Source organism: Cnephaeus nilssonii, assembly GCF_951640355.1.
Source record: "Cnephaeus nilssonii genome assembly, chromosome: 8".
Taxonomy (NCBI): domain Eukaryota; kingdom Metazoa; phylum Chordata; class Mammalia; order Chiroptera; family Vespertilionidae; genus Cnephaeus; species Cnephaeus nilssonii.
In genome coordinates, this window is record NC_137079.1 from 46703521 (window position 1) to 46718797 (window position 15277).

The 15277-nt window shown below is 39.3% G+C and overlaps 1 protein-coding gene across 1 annotated transcript in view; it reads right to left on the reverse strand.

Annotated features, from left to right (window-relative positions):
* GPC5 (glypican 5) overlaps window positions 1–15277 on the reverse strand; it is a gene marked incomplete at both ends in the record, with an annotated part of 1343473 nt that overhangs the window by 1035112 nt on the left and 293084 nt on the right. The window contains one exon of the mRNA XM_079779628.1: window positions 9854–9987. Coding sequence (XP_079635754.1) covers window positions 9854–9987 — 134 coding nt within the window. The remainder of the gene's footprint in view (window positions 1–9853; window positions 9988–15277) is intronic.

Here is a 15277-nt window from a genome sequence, read left to right on the forward strand (position 1 = left end):
CTCTTCTATTAGTGTAGACTAGGAGCCCAGTGCACGATTCAAAATTGCTTGATGCTGCCCACCCTCAAGTCACCGGTCTGGCCCTGCCTCACTCCCTGGCCCTTGAAGCAGCCACAACCGCTGTTGATCAGGCCCTCCCCAAGCGCAGGCACATGGAGGCCCCTGCCGCCCCCCAAATCCGATGCTGCACATGCAATCTTCTCCTGTCTGGTCGACCCATTATGGCGTCCCAGTTAATTAGCCTATTTCTCTATTTTATATATATATAGATTAAGGAAAATGAAAATCAGAAAAGTGAAAGGACCTGTGAAAAGTAACTAAGTTATTTAGTCAGGCCTTTAGTCTGACAAAAGAACTAAGTTATTTTTAATAATTAATTAATTAATTAATTCACTTAAAATGCCAAAACTTAGCAATGTCAGGCTGATACTGGATGTCTGAGAAACTAAACTTGAATGAATGTTTACATAGAAAAATATTTTCATCCCTCTTTAAATGTTTAAAGAAATTACCACACTTTTAACAGAACACACTCATTAGTGGACTAGGAAGCAGATAGGTGACTTCTTCCTACCAGAATTCGCACTTAGGAAGTAATATGTTCAGACAGGATTTATCTGTGTATCTGTACAGTCTGCATGGTCTGGTAGGAGAGCAGGGAGTAGGGTAAATGCTGACCACTGGCTAATGAACACCTTTGTACACTATGCTAGCACAGCAAAGAAGAGAAAGGCTGCAGCACAATTGCTCATTCATAGCTTACAGCCTTGTTTGCCCTGAGCTCACTAAAGGCAAGAGGGAAACATGGACCAGCATAGTTATTGCTTCATTGCTTCCCGTGCCCTTGAGACCAGCAGTGCCAGAATGGTCTTCTGATCTGTCACGTGGCCAAAAAACAAAGTAAGAAAACGCAACTCACCCTGAAGTTGTCCTTTCTTTGTTCAGTTGACATAGGAATGCCTAGTTACTATAGTAAAATTGAGCAACAATTCTGATTGATTGCACCATTATAATTGTCTTTAATCATTTTTTAATAATAAAAATACCTTTTCTGAGTAGTAAAATAATTAAAAGACACATGAAGAACAAGTTAATATGTGCCTTTTATAGTTTTTACCTCTCTCCCTCTTGAGGAAACAGTTAACAGCCTGGTCTGTTTTCTTCAGCTTCCTCTATGTGTACACCAATAAGTAACCAAAAACAGACAGAGAGATATATAAGAAGAGACATAGAGATGGTTTGGTTTTGCCAAACTAGGGCCAAGCTATACACATACATGAAATTGGCTTTGCTCACTTGTTAATACATCATGGACCCATTTTATGTTAATAAATCTCAGTCTTGCCCTAGCTGGGCAGCTAAGTGGATTAGAGCATTGCCCCATAGGCCAAAGTTGGGAGTTCAATCCTCAGTCAGGGCACATACAAGAATTAACTAATAAATGCACAAATTAGTGGAACAACAAATTGATGTTTCTCCCTCTCTCTAAAATCAACTAAAAAAATATCAGTCTTACTTATTTTTATGTAGTTGTATAATGTTCCATAACCTAGATAATCTATTTAACACTAGAATAATCTATTAAAATATTCCATTAAGCTAATTCATACCGTAATTCACATGGCTGGCGCTTCTCCTAGGTATGGTTTGAAGAGTGGCAACCACATGTTTCAAACGCTGCTGAGCTTCTAGGGACTGTTTTCACTTAGGCATATGGCTCTGATCTGCACTGGACTTTGCACTGCATTTCATTAGATGTTTCTGGAAACAGAGCTATGTTCAAAAGGCATACCGCTCAATCTTATGTCTTCATCTAAAGGGAATTTGTTTCAATTTTAAAACATTTATAAACTGTCACATATTGCACTTCCCTCCCTTCTTTGCACACAATATAAAATAAACTATTTCTAATTTTTGGCCAAATCTAATTATCTGGAAAAATGTTGGAGAAGAATCTTATTTTTTAAAAGGCACATTTCTCTGTGGATTGCTGCAGACCACACATTTCTTTACTTAATGACATGTATTGATTTTTTTTTTTACCCCTAAAGTCAGTCCACACATAACACAGAACCCAAATTAAAAGCAGTGCCTCGCACACTGTTTGAAAATATCTGTAGAACAAAGGTCAAACGTGCAGTTTGCTAGTTAATGGCCTGAGGCAAAGTCAAGGTTAATGTGGCGCTAATGAGCAGGCTCACCCCTGCAGGGATGTCTGACCACAGTTGTCAAACAGTAGACTTGCAAAATGTCAGTCTCTTGCTCAGCAGAGGAAATGTATAATTACATGTTTCTAGATAAATTCTATTTTCGCTTGCTATACTGAATCCATATTTAATCATTTTTCTTCTCAACGAAGTCATTCTATTAGACAAAATATTTTCTACAAATGTTTAGAACTAGGAAATATATAGATTTCTATTCTATAGCAATTATACTTTTCATTGTACATGTTTGAAAATACTTCAATGTATATAGTTAGATCAGCTATAGGGAGAAACGAAATCTAGGTTCTTGGCCACTTTCTAGAGAGACTTTGTGATGTATGGAGAATGGGAGGAGAGGGTGAAATTGACACTAAGAAGCCATGCAATATACAGAACCAGGCACCTTCCTCACAAACATGAATGTGTTCTATGCACATGGCATTCCTATTTGATTAAAAAGAAAAATGCTATTTTTTTTTTTCTAAAGGAGTAACTCAGAGAGTCTGCTCTCTGAACCCCACCTGAACTCACTGCTCATTATGGAAGCTGTGACCTGAGGATCCACACCATTCTCTAAGAGAAGGACTTTTTTTTTCTGACTAAATGATTCCAGGTTTTTTGCTCCTCATAGGAAGTCTCCTTGTTCATGTGGCACGATTTCCCCTCATTAGACGATTTACTGTGCTTTCTCAACAAAGCTAAAGGAGTTGAGATGTTGTAGGTTAGAGAGCATCAGGGGAAAAAATGGGAAGGGGAAATGGAAAGGAAATGGAAATATGCTAATGTCCTTAGCTACCCTCTGCAGCGGGCTCTTTCCTGACAGGTGCTGCGTGGTTAGACCTCTCTGGTGGTGGTTTGATACTAACCCTGAGCTGGACGTCCTGAGCTCTCTGTACAATTAGTAGAGACACCTCTATTCCTCACTTTTCAATAAACCTCTAAACCCCACACGTTACCATTTAATATCCCAATAAAAAGGGCCCTTTCTGAAAGCATCATCCTCTAAAAAGAATGATTTAAACCTGATGTCAAAACTGGGTTTTTAAAACCAGCTCTCATGTCGTTTACCCATGTTGTAAAAATGTACCTTAAAATGCATAGACTCTGTTCTCCATTAGAAAGGACTTTAAACAAAGGCCTGACTCATGTATAAAACCAAACTCTGAACCAAGTGTCTAATATTTAAAGAAATCAGATACTATTATGGAAATTGAGCATCCATTTAAAGAGAGATGTGGTATAATTTCTCTTACCTCATAATTTTGTTTTTTTTAATAAAATTATGCAATTGTTTGTTCAATTTTACTAATTTCAGAAAGCATAATATTGGTTTTTCAATAGAAAATATTTGGAGGACATGATTGGTTCAAGATTAACAAAGACGTTTAGCCAAATAGAGTATTTACAAATCTAAGGATTCTAATATAGATCATTCACACAAAAAGTCACTTTTTTAAAATTTTATTTTATTGTTTAAAGTATTACAAAGAGTAGTGCATATGTCTTCTTTTTTTCCCCATTGACCTTCCCTCAGCCTCCCCTAACCCCTGGCACATGCCCTCATCCCACCCCCAAAAAGTCACTTTGAGTACCTATATTTTGAGACTCAGCATTTTAGGTCAAATCTTGATAGTTATTACTTTTTTTTTTTTTTGCTAGTTATTGATAAATATTCTGTGGCTGCTAACATTTTTACTATAAATTCCATGACTTGGAGGACAAGAGAACAAACTTTGGATAATATTTTCTTCTCTCAGCACTAGCAGAGCCTTAATAAAATACCTTCCCTTTAATAGTATGCCAATAAAAGGGCTTCTTCCTCATTCCTTCACTTTTTCTTGTTTTCACTTGTGATTTCAATCAGCTATTCCTGTTTACCTCCATCCATGAATTAATCTGATTGATGAGCAATACATGCCTGGTACAATGGTACAATGGTTCCCGCTCACATTCAGTTACTATACATCTCTCAGTGCTAATACTTCTGTTCCTGGACTCTAGGTCAGGATATCTATAATTAATTAACCTTTTGCACTCGGATGTCGAGTGTGACTCGACACGGTTAGCATTAGAATAAAGGAATCGAGAAAAAAGCAAGCGAGTGCAAAGGGTTAATAGAGTTTGAAAAAAATGAGGTATTTTAGTCTGCAGTTTTATTCCTATTATTCAAGTAAGTCTCATTTTGGGGGGAAATGAGACTCACAGGTGACCCAGTTATTACTGTAGTTCCCTATTTCTGATGGGTGGCATAGCATATCACTAAGGTTGAGAACTATCCGATTTAATGGTCATTATTTGTATGGCTGAGAGAAAAAAAATATTTTTTACTTTTTTCTGCAGTGAAAAATTTGAGGAGATTTCTTCCTAGTCACATTAAGTTGACAGCCTCAACATTACAGATGTTGCAAATTAACTTGAGGACCAATGCATTATAGACCACTGATATAACTTGAAGAGTTTAGAATAAATATCATGCTCCCTGAAATAAGCCTATCCTCATTTATGCAAGCTAACTGTGCGAGTTCTAATCACAGCCAGTGACAGCCACATACGTTTTGCCTAGAATGTTCAGTAACTGTTACCATCAAAACAAAAAGTGGGTATCTGTTCGATACCACACATGTGCATGTAGCCACATCTAAGACTAATCAAAATTTCAACTTCTAGTTCACATCAAATAGTTGAGGCCATCTCTTCTTTCAGCACAAGGAGTGTGTAATGTTTCTTTAATATTCTATGGTTTGGATTTAGTCTCAGATGTTTCATAAAATGGTAATTAATTTTTCCATGAATATCTAGAAAGTAAGAGAAAACTCAGTTTGTAAAAAACTTTATTTTTAATATTGGTCAAATTACTTTTCAATGCACAAAATCTTGCATGCATTTGTTTATGAACTTTCTTTTCCTGGGAAGTTTTTTTTTTTTTTTTTTTTTTTTTTTTTTTTATCAAATTCTCAGTGGGATACGTGACCCGCAAAGTTAGGCACCACTAGCCTAAACTTTTGCCATATGTGTGCTCAGCCTTCTGGCATTCCTTCTTCCTGTGTGCCTGGTTTTTGACCCGCTGAGGTCCTGCTCTTCATTATTCATGTAAATTTTGATGCTGGCCTGCCTGGGAGCTTACTTTTCCTCAGTCCTGCTCTGGCCCGGCCTCCCGCCCCCTAACCAAAGCCTGGCCCTGGCCTGCCCTGCCCTCCGTGCCCTCACTACCACCACTCACTAAGCACTGGTTTCAATTAAACAGAAATGTTCCCATGGGAGGGAACATGACCTTTATTTTAGTAAATTAAACTTACAGATAATAAATAATAATGGCACCTCAAAGAGGCATTAACTTCCTTTTAGGAAATAAACTGGAAATTGCTTTCTCCAATCCTATAAATGGTATTAAATTTTTCTCAAAGAGATAACTTTTCCCTGACCTTTGGACTTTTTCATTCACTGAGGATGTATATACACAATTCATCGTTAAGCCCAGTAAACAAACATAGACACCCAAGCACATGCATCAGGAATATTGTGTTAAATAAGGTTTAACTATGTAGCTATAAATTATTGCATGTTAAGCTAAACTAATCAAATTTAATATGAACCTAGTCCACCTATCTTAGCAATAGTCCTAAATAATATTGTATTCTTCATTCAGTCTATGTTTAAATTTTTTCTATGTTTCACTAATTATTTTTAACCACTTCACTGTTCTCTTTTGTTATATACAGGGTACCAATTCATGTGCTTTCATAGACTGTCACATCCTGAACTAAACCATGTCCTGTCTCATTCCTAGTCTTAAACCACACACTTTCAAGTGTCCTCTTTAGTTCCCCACTCTCAATAAATGAAAGTGTCCATGTTCAATGTGGTTACAATTCTATGTGGTTAAAATACTCAAATCAAGATTTAATAAACACATTAGAATAATATGAAACTGCCTGATGAGACAATATTCCTGATGAAGTTCCGAAAGGAAATTAAAAAAACAACAGCACATAAAACAACTTAAATTATATTTTGTTTCAAACGTTAAAAATCCAACATTTCTAAAAATTCTCCTTTTCCCGCCTTCACATCAAAATCCTCTCTGATATTAAAAACATCTTACTTTTACTAAGCACCTAAGACAGTCTCTGTTACCTCAATACACACCTGTGCATGCAGCCAATCCCCTTAATTGGTGCATTCTTAAATGAGAAGCTTGGCTAATTGGAAGGCTTGCTGGAGAACAGATGGGGCACTAGTGTTGAGACTCTCTGTCTTAATTTATTGTCCTGGGGTTTTCCTAATTACCCACTTAATTGGCACAGCCACGCCACTTTGAAATAATAATGTACAGCTAATTATCACCGATTTAAGCTTGCTAATAGCTTATTCTTACCAGCTAACTTCAAGAAATCAAGCAGAGAGAGGAACTGCCACAGGGAAATCACTCTGCCTGGGCTGGTTTAGACAGCTATACGACTGCAATGTCCTTTATAATGGCGCTGATTTGGTTCCTGCCCCAGAATGCTAAATAGTGATGCTTTGCTGGATGTATAAAGGAGAGAGAGCTCTTCCTTGCCTTTCTCAACTTTTGGAGATCTTTGTAACTGGTGTGTTATCAACTCAAAATTTTCAATTAGCTAATTATGTGTATGTTGCATCAATTTTTTTTAAAAAAAAATAGCGTAGAAGAATAACTACAATCACATCTCCAAAATATAGTCAAGACAATTCAATGCTTTGGTTTAGCGCCCCTCCTTCCAACCTAGGAGACCTACTCCACGAGCAAGTTTAGCACAACTCTTAGATCCAGGGACAGACTTTATGAAGGGACATTTCCTTCTTCAAACATTAGAAATAAAGCAAGGAAAATGCAGTGCATTAAACAGAAGGGCTCGCTATAAAATGGATATAGGAGGAGGGGAGGGGAGGATAAGCAAAATGTGGGGGATTCTTTGTAATTGTTTTAGAAGCTTGGGAATGTATCGAGAAATGTCTATCGTTAGGATAAGATACTATGCTTCTGCTTTAGTTTACAATTATTTTGCACTCACTGCAGGTGCTTTTTCAAAGATCTCTGGGTCAGGTTCCCTAGAAGCAGTGCCTGAGATGGGAATTTGGATGCAGTCAATTTCATGGAGGCCCTGCTCTTAAGAGAAAGTCAGGAGGGAAGCCAGGGAGAGTGGGCAGGAAGACATGAGGTAGGGATGTGGTCTCAGCTTCAGGCAGACTCCACCGGGAGTGCTGAAGCATGAAACCACCACATCTTCGGTCCCATCACCTAAAGAAACAAGCCTTTCTTCCCATGCCAGCCATGTGAGATGCTTCCAAGGGGTGAGGCAGGTGGGCGTCTGACCCCTCCCCCAGGACGAGATGGTGCTGTAGCCAGTCTCTAGGTTGACCCCCAACAATCTTTCCTTCCATGCCCTTGTGTAGTCCCCATCCACACTGAACAGACGGGCCTGTGTAACGTACAGGATGCTGCGGAGATGATAGTGGGGGACTTCGGAAGCTAGGTTACAAAAGGCCCTGTAGATTCAGCCTTGCTCTCTCTTGGACTGCCTGTCCTGAGGGAAACAAGCCTCAATGTTGTGAGGAAACTCAAGCAGTCCTATGAAGAGGTCACTGTGACAAGAAAGCAAGGCCTCCTGCCAACAGCCGTGTGAGTGAGCCATCCTGGGAGATGAAAATCCGCACCCCTGAGGCCTTCAGAGAACTATATCCTGGCTGACAACCTGACAGCCATCTCCCTAGGGACCCGAGTCAAAATCTTATAGCTAAGTAGCCCCCACACTCTTGACCCTCAGAAAATGCATAATAAATGCTTATTGTCGCTTTTGGGAATGATTTGTTAGGCAGCAGTTGGTAACAGATACAGATGGCCCCTGTTTGTTGAGGACAGTTCCCCAGAGCAGAGGGCAGCTGTGAGTGATCAGCAGCCAGGACACAGCAGCCAGGAGGCAGGTAGAATGACCAGGTGAAGGGATTTGAGCAGGGACTCCACAGCATCTACTACCTTAGTTACCTCTCATGTTAAATGTTTCCACTAAGCCTCCCCTACTATTTACAGTGTCATGTCATGAACTTAATTGTGGCCTGGACACCTGTTCTTTTAAAAATGGTGGCTGGCAACAACTTAGAAGTCTAGACCTATTAAAAATATTCTTTAAAAGATGACAAAATGTTCAGACAAAAATAGCTGTGAGAATCCATCACTAGTAATAAGTAATGAAAGTTATACTAAAGCTAAAACAAAATGATTCATGATAGACACATGGAACTGGAAAAAGAAAAGAGCCCAGAAAGAATTAAAATCTATGAAGAATTGTACGTGAATATGGACTATTTAAAAAGAACAACAACAATGTCTTCAGGGTTGTTAAAATACTGGTTGAAGTAAGATCTGTTGACAAAACAGTACAAAAGATAGGAAGATGGTAATAGAGTGAAACTATTTTAAGATTCTTACATTGTTTAATAAAGTGGCAAGAGTTCTAATTTAAAGTATATGGTAAAACTAAAAATGCATATTGTGATCTCTATGATAGCCATTAGAAAGTAAAAAACATGCCCTGGCTGGTGTGTTCAGTGGTTAGAGTACTGGCCTGCTCACTGAATGGTCCCAGGTTAGATTCCTAGTTAAGGGCACATACCTGGATTCTGGATTTGATCTGGCCCCAATCAGGGCGCATGTTGGAGGCAACCAATCCATGTTTCTCTCACATTGATGTTTCTCTCTCTCTCAAACACCCTCTCCCTCCCTCCCTTCTATTCTCTCTCTAAAAATCAATGAATGTTCTTGGGTGATGATTAACACAACATCAAAAGGAAAAAGAAAAAAAAAGATCATAAAGATCTGAGGATAAAAAGAATAATAAATACCTAAATACCTATTAAACTCAAAAGAAATAATTAAGCTCCATTCAGGAGTGGCAATAAAAAATCTGTAAAAATTGCCTGGCCTGTGTGGCTTAGTGGTTGAGCATTGACCTATGAACCAGGAGGTAAAAGGTATGAAAATTTCTTTATATCAACCTTTTTTCTTAGCAGAGTCTTAACCCCTAGTAATATTTGTCACATTGCTCACATGTATACTGTTTTGGTCTTATATTGTCCTATATGTAGCCAGTAGCTACATAGGATATTGACCAACACTAATTAAAATTAAATAAGTTAAAAGTGCAATCCTCAGTCACACTAGCTACATTTACATTTTTTAATATTTTATTGTGATAAGAATACTTACCACGAGATATACCCTATTAACAAATTTACTAGTGTACATAACAGTATTGATGACCATAGGGAGGGGGAAATGGGGAGTCACTAATCAACTGCGTAAAGTGTCAGTTCAGCAAGAGGAGTAAGCCATAGAGATCTGCTGAGCAACATTTTAAGGGCATGGTGATCATATATGTGCCCAGGGCCTGCCATATTTATTATAGAAAATGCCCCTTTCACAGAAAGCTTTATTGACCTCAAAAGTTGCAGCTATGTTCCTCAGTAATGGAATAAGAAGGAACCATTGGATTTTAAAGGTAATCAATGTTTATCTTTTGTTTCCTCAACAGTGTATTTTGTTCTACTTAACTGAATACATTCTATTCTGTTGTAAAATTAATGGCTTACTTTCTTTTCTCTTTCTGGTTGTAAAACAAATGTCTTACTTTCTTCTGTTGGCAAGTGTCTCTTCACCATTCCTTGTAGAGATCTTCATTCTAAGCTTCTCTTTACTCCCGTCGAAAGAACAGCGGGGGCTTTCGGTGGGTGATCTCATTGGATGACCACAGAGCTTATTCACCTTCCAACAGAAAATATACAGAAAAGACAGTTAGAAACTGTGCTCCTGCCTTTCTGAGAATGGCACAGTCAGAGTACAAAACAATGGCATGTTCTCACTTACTCCTCAATGTTAATTTTCAAGTCATATAGTATTTGTCAATTTTTCATACGGGGGGAATCAAACTATGTGAAAACTGTGACAAATGCATGCTATACGCATTTATATAGTTTATATGTATACATGTACAAAATACATAAATATCAATGAGCGTGCAGAATCAGAGAACTATATTAATAAACTTGTCTGCTTGTATAAATAAGGTTACTTAACCAAAGTGGATATTATTTATGGCTTATATTCATATGTATGACTAATCACATACTTGTACTGATTTTTTAAATGAAAAAAATGCTATTGAATATGTGGTCCATTTCTAAATTAGTTCTAAGGGTAGTTTTCTTCATAGGGTCGTTTCTCAGAAATGACAATGAATATGCTTATATGAAGATCTCATTTTGTAATAGTTCTATATCTTATTCCTCAATTGGGTTTGATTTTAAGGGTGTAATAATCCTCTTTTTAAAAATCATTTATCCAATTGGAAAATTCATGGGGTTTTTTACATATTTATTTAGCAAAGATCTTTGTATAATTTTCAAAATTATCATTGAAAAATTAAGTCAATAATTGGAGGCATGACAATGTAAAGCATCAAAAAGACTCATTGATACTTTATTCAATTAAAGAGGCAGAGTAGTATAGTTAGAAATATATAAAAGCATTGACTCGAAATCAGGAGACTTTGGTTAGTATCCTAATATTTCCTCCTTAAGTGCTGAGATCTTGAAAACAGAGGCAGAACTTATTTGAACTTGATACCCTTATAGGTAAAATGAAACTTTTAGAGTAAATTATCCCAAAGTTCCTTAGAGTTCTAAATTTCTTTGATTACATGCAATGAGCATTAAAATCTTATGTACCAAGTCATTTATTTAACCCATATTTATTTTGTTTCTAGTATTTGCAAAGAATATGTATTAGGTATTATCTATAACTAGAGGCCCGGTGCATGAAATTTGTGCAGGGGAAGGGTCCCTTCAGCCCAGCCTGCACCCTCTCCAATCCGGGACCCCTTGGGGGATGGATGTCTGATTGCCGGTTTAGGCCCGATCCCAGGGATTAGGCCGAAAAAGCAGTCGGACATCCCTCTCACAATCCTGGACTGTTGGCTTCTAATCACTCACCGGCCTGCCTGCCTGGTCGCCCCTAACTGCCCCCCCTGCCAGCCTGATTGCCCCTCACTACTTCTGAGTGCCAGCCTAGTTGCCCCTAACTGCCCTCCTTGCTGGCCTGGTTGTCCCCAACTGCCCCCCTGTTGGCCTGCTCACCCCCAACTGACGCTCTGCTGGTCTGCTCACCCCCAACTGCCCCCCCCTGCCAGCCTGCTCACCCTCAACTGCCCCCCTGCCGGCATGCTCTCCCCCAACTGACTCCCTGCTGGCCTGCTCGCCCCCACCTGCCCCCCCCTTGCTGGCCTGCTTGCCCCCAACAGCCCCCCCTGCCAGCCTGCTTGCCCCCAATTGCCCCCCCTGCCCGCCTTATCACCCCCACCTGCCCCCCCGCCAGCCTGATTGCCCCCAACTGCCCCCCTGCCGGCCTGCCTGCCCCCAACTGCACCCCCTGCTGGCTTGCTTGCCTCCAACTGCCCCCCCCACCGGCCTGCTCGCCCGCAGCTGTCCCTCCCTGCCAGTCTGATCGCCCCTAACCACCTCTGTGTCAGCCCTGTCACCATGGCTGTGTCCGGAAGGATGTCTGGAAGGTCTCCTGGTCTAATTAGCATATTGTGCTTATTACCTATACTAATAAAAGGGTAATATGCTAATTAGACAAGACAGATGAACGACCTTCGGACATCCTTCTGGACATCCTTCCAGACAACCTTCCGGACAAAGCCGGGGCTGTGAGGGCTGAGGCAAGCTGCCACGGCTGCAAGGGCTGAGCCCCTTGCATGAATTTCATTCATCGGGCCTCTAGTCTATATATATATAAAAGCCTAAGGGACCAAATGATCTTTCGACCAGTCACTATGACATGAACTGACCACCAGGGGGCAGATGCTCAATGCAGGAGATGCCCCCTGGTGGTCAGTGTGCTCCCACAGCCAACCTCCCGTGGCCAGCCAACCTCCCACAGTCCCTCCCCCCAGCCAGCCAGCCTTAATCAGCCCTGATCGGGACTAGGCAAGATAGCCCCGATCAGCCCCTATCACCGGCCAAGCTGAGAGACCCCACCCATGCCCGAATTCTGGCCTCTAGTAAAAGATAAAAGATCAGAAACTAAAATTTCCCCCTAAAAGAGCTGATAATTCAGATGGAAAGAAAAAAAAGATTTCTTCCAAATATCAAAATGCCAGTTGTGTGTATCAAAAAAGTGGGACAGACAAGGTGTTATGACATCTGAATAAAGGTGGGATCATTTATAGTTCAGGGTGATGGTGAAGAAAAACATCAGGAAAGATGCTGTGGAAAGACTACTCCACCGGGATGAGACTTGGAGCAGCCATTTGCCCTCAATATGTTGAGGTTTATTTCAATTCAACCAAATTATAAATATATAAATATTCATTGCACCTCTATTCTTGAGATATTAGAGATACATACAAGTACACATGAATAAAGTGTCAATGGTATACACAGTTAAGAGGAAAGCAAACATGTAATATACTAGTAGTAATTGTGATTCAACATGACAAGAGCAATCAAAGAAACACACAGAAGTAACACTGCAACACTTAAAAATAGACAGATTAACTCTATTTGGGATGCTCAGGAAAGAGCTTCAGGAGGTCATGTCTAAACAGCAGTTAAAAGATGAAATTAAAAAAATAGGATATGGAAAGGGAGTGTGAAGAAAAATGTAGTCACAAATTTGGGGCAATAGCACACACTCACACATACAAAACTTAGAGGAGAAATTGAGCATAATACTGTGAGAAGGAGCAATGGGAAGCAGTGAGACCTGAAAAAAAAAAAGATGAATTGGGAATTTCTCAGATGGACAAAGCAGGGAAAAGATTCCAAGAGAGAGTGAAAAAGCAAAGAGAGGTGTACAACTTAATATGTTCACATAGAACAAAAAGTACATAATGAAAGAAGGTGGTACAACAAGAAGTAAGACATTAAAACGTCGTGATATGTATGATGATAGTTGTTAACTAGACTTTTGTGGTGATCATTCTGTAATACATACAAATATTGAATCATTACGTTGTACACCTGAAAATAATATAATGTTAAATGTCAATTATATCTCAATATTTGAAAAAGCCATGTCTTGGATACCATGCTAAAAAAAAAGAAAAAAAATATGCTTCAGCAAATGAAGAACAAACAAAAGTTCCCAAGCAGGAAAGTGGTAGCTTAATATTTCCACAAGAGAAAGATCTTCACAACAGGAGTATGCAGGGAGGGAGTTCAACAGCATGGATGGACCTCATTATGCTAAGTGAGATAAGCTGGTAAGAGAAAGATAAATATCACATGCTCTCACTCATTTGTGGAATATAGTGAAAAACATAAACTGATGAACAAAAATAGAGCCAGAGTCATAGAAGCATGGAACAGACTGTCCAACCTAAGAGGGAGGGCAGGAGGGTAGGGTGGATGGGAGGGTGGAGGGGGGATTGTAAGAGATAAACCAAAGGACTTGTATGCAAGCATATGAGCATAACCAATGGACACAGACAGTAGGGGGGTGAAGGCATGTGCTGGGGGTTAGAAATGGCCAGGGAGAGATCAATGGGCGGCAGGGGGGGGGGGGGGGGAGGAGACTTATGCAATACTTTAAACAATAAAGAATTTAAATAAAATAAAATAAAATAAAATCTTATATAGTATTTGAATAAAGAAAACTTTGGGAGGAAAAAAAAAAGAGGTTCCTGCAGTAAACACTGGAGAATTTCTGAGCCCAAAGGCAGTGGCAGAACAGGTGAAAAGGAAGAAGCAGATATAAGTACACAGGAGGAAGAGGTAGTGGCATGGAGATTGACTAGATATATCATGTTGTCAGAACAATGAATAATGATGAAAAATCCTGAGAGGTAAGTGCAAGAAAACATAAGGCTGACAGAGAAAATAAATAAAAATTCGGTTTTCCTGGAAAGAAGGGGGCATGAAGGATAATAGCAAAAGAAAATTCTGTTTGAATGGTAGGTTGAAGTAAGATCTTCAAGCTAAGAAGTTTTATTTATTAGACAAAAGCCTCTGCTGGCTGTTGGATGGAAAAGTAAAATACTAGAGCTGATATTTAGCAAGTGAATAGGACAGCACTTTATATGCTGAAGGAGAGAGAGAGAGAGAGAGAGAGAGAGAGAGAGAGAGAGAGAGAGAGAGAGACCTATTACAGGCAGGTAGATTGATACACCCCTAAAGTAGTCCTATGAAAAGAAAATTTTATTCTGAACTACAGTAGTGACACTGCCTGTGAAGAGACACTGTGTGGCTCAGCTGGTTGAGCATCATCCTGTGCAGTGAAAGATCATCATTTCGATTCCACTCAAGGGCACATGCCCAGGTTGCAGGCTCGATCCCCAGTAGGTGGCGTGCAGTGAAATGAACTATTAAGCTGTAAAAAGACATAAAGAACACTTAAATACTCATTACTAAGTAAAACAAGTTAAGCTGAAAAGCCTACATTTTTGTATGATACCAACTATATGACATTCTGAACAAGGCAAAATCATGGAGATAGTAAAAAGATCAGTTGTTGCCAGGAGTGGGGATGGGGGGGAAATGAAGAGGCAGAGCACAGAGGATTTGTAGTGTAGAGCAGTGAAACTATTCTGTATGATACTATAATGGTGGAGACATGTCTTTATACATTTGTCCAAACCCATAGAATATACCAAAAATGAACTATGGACTATGAGTGATAATGATGTGTCAATCAATGTAGGTTCATCAATCATAAGAAATGTATCACTCTGGTGGAGGATACTGATAATGGGGGAGGGCTATATGGATAGATGGGGGGGGGGCAAAGGCTAGATGGGAAATCCTTGTACTTTCAGCTCAATTTTGATGTGAACCTAAAACTGCTCTAAAAAAATAAAGTCTATTTTGAAAAAGAAACTCAACAGAGTTTAACAAATTACTGAAAGTGAGAAGTTAGGGAAGTGTAAGGCCAAGGTGTTAAAAGGCTCAAAGTGAATTTCCAATCATGGAAGCTGAAAAATAGAGTAGACTGTAAATATATTAGCAAGGTGCTAAATTGGTCAAAAAAAGGGAGGAAAGTATCTTCATTTTCAACA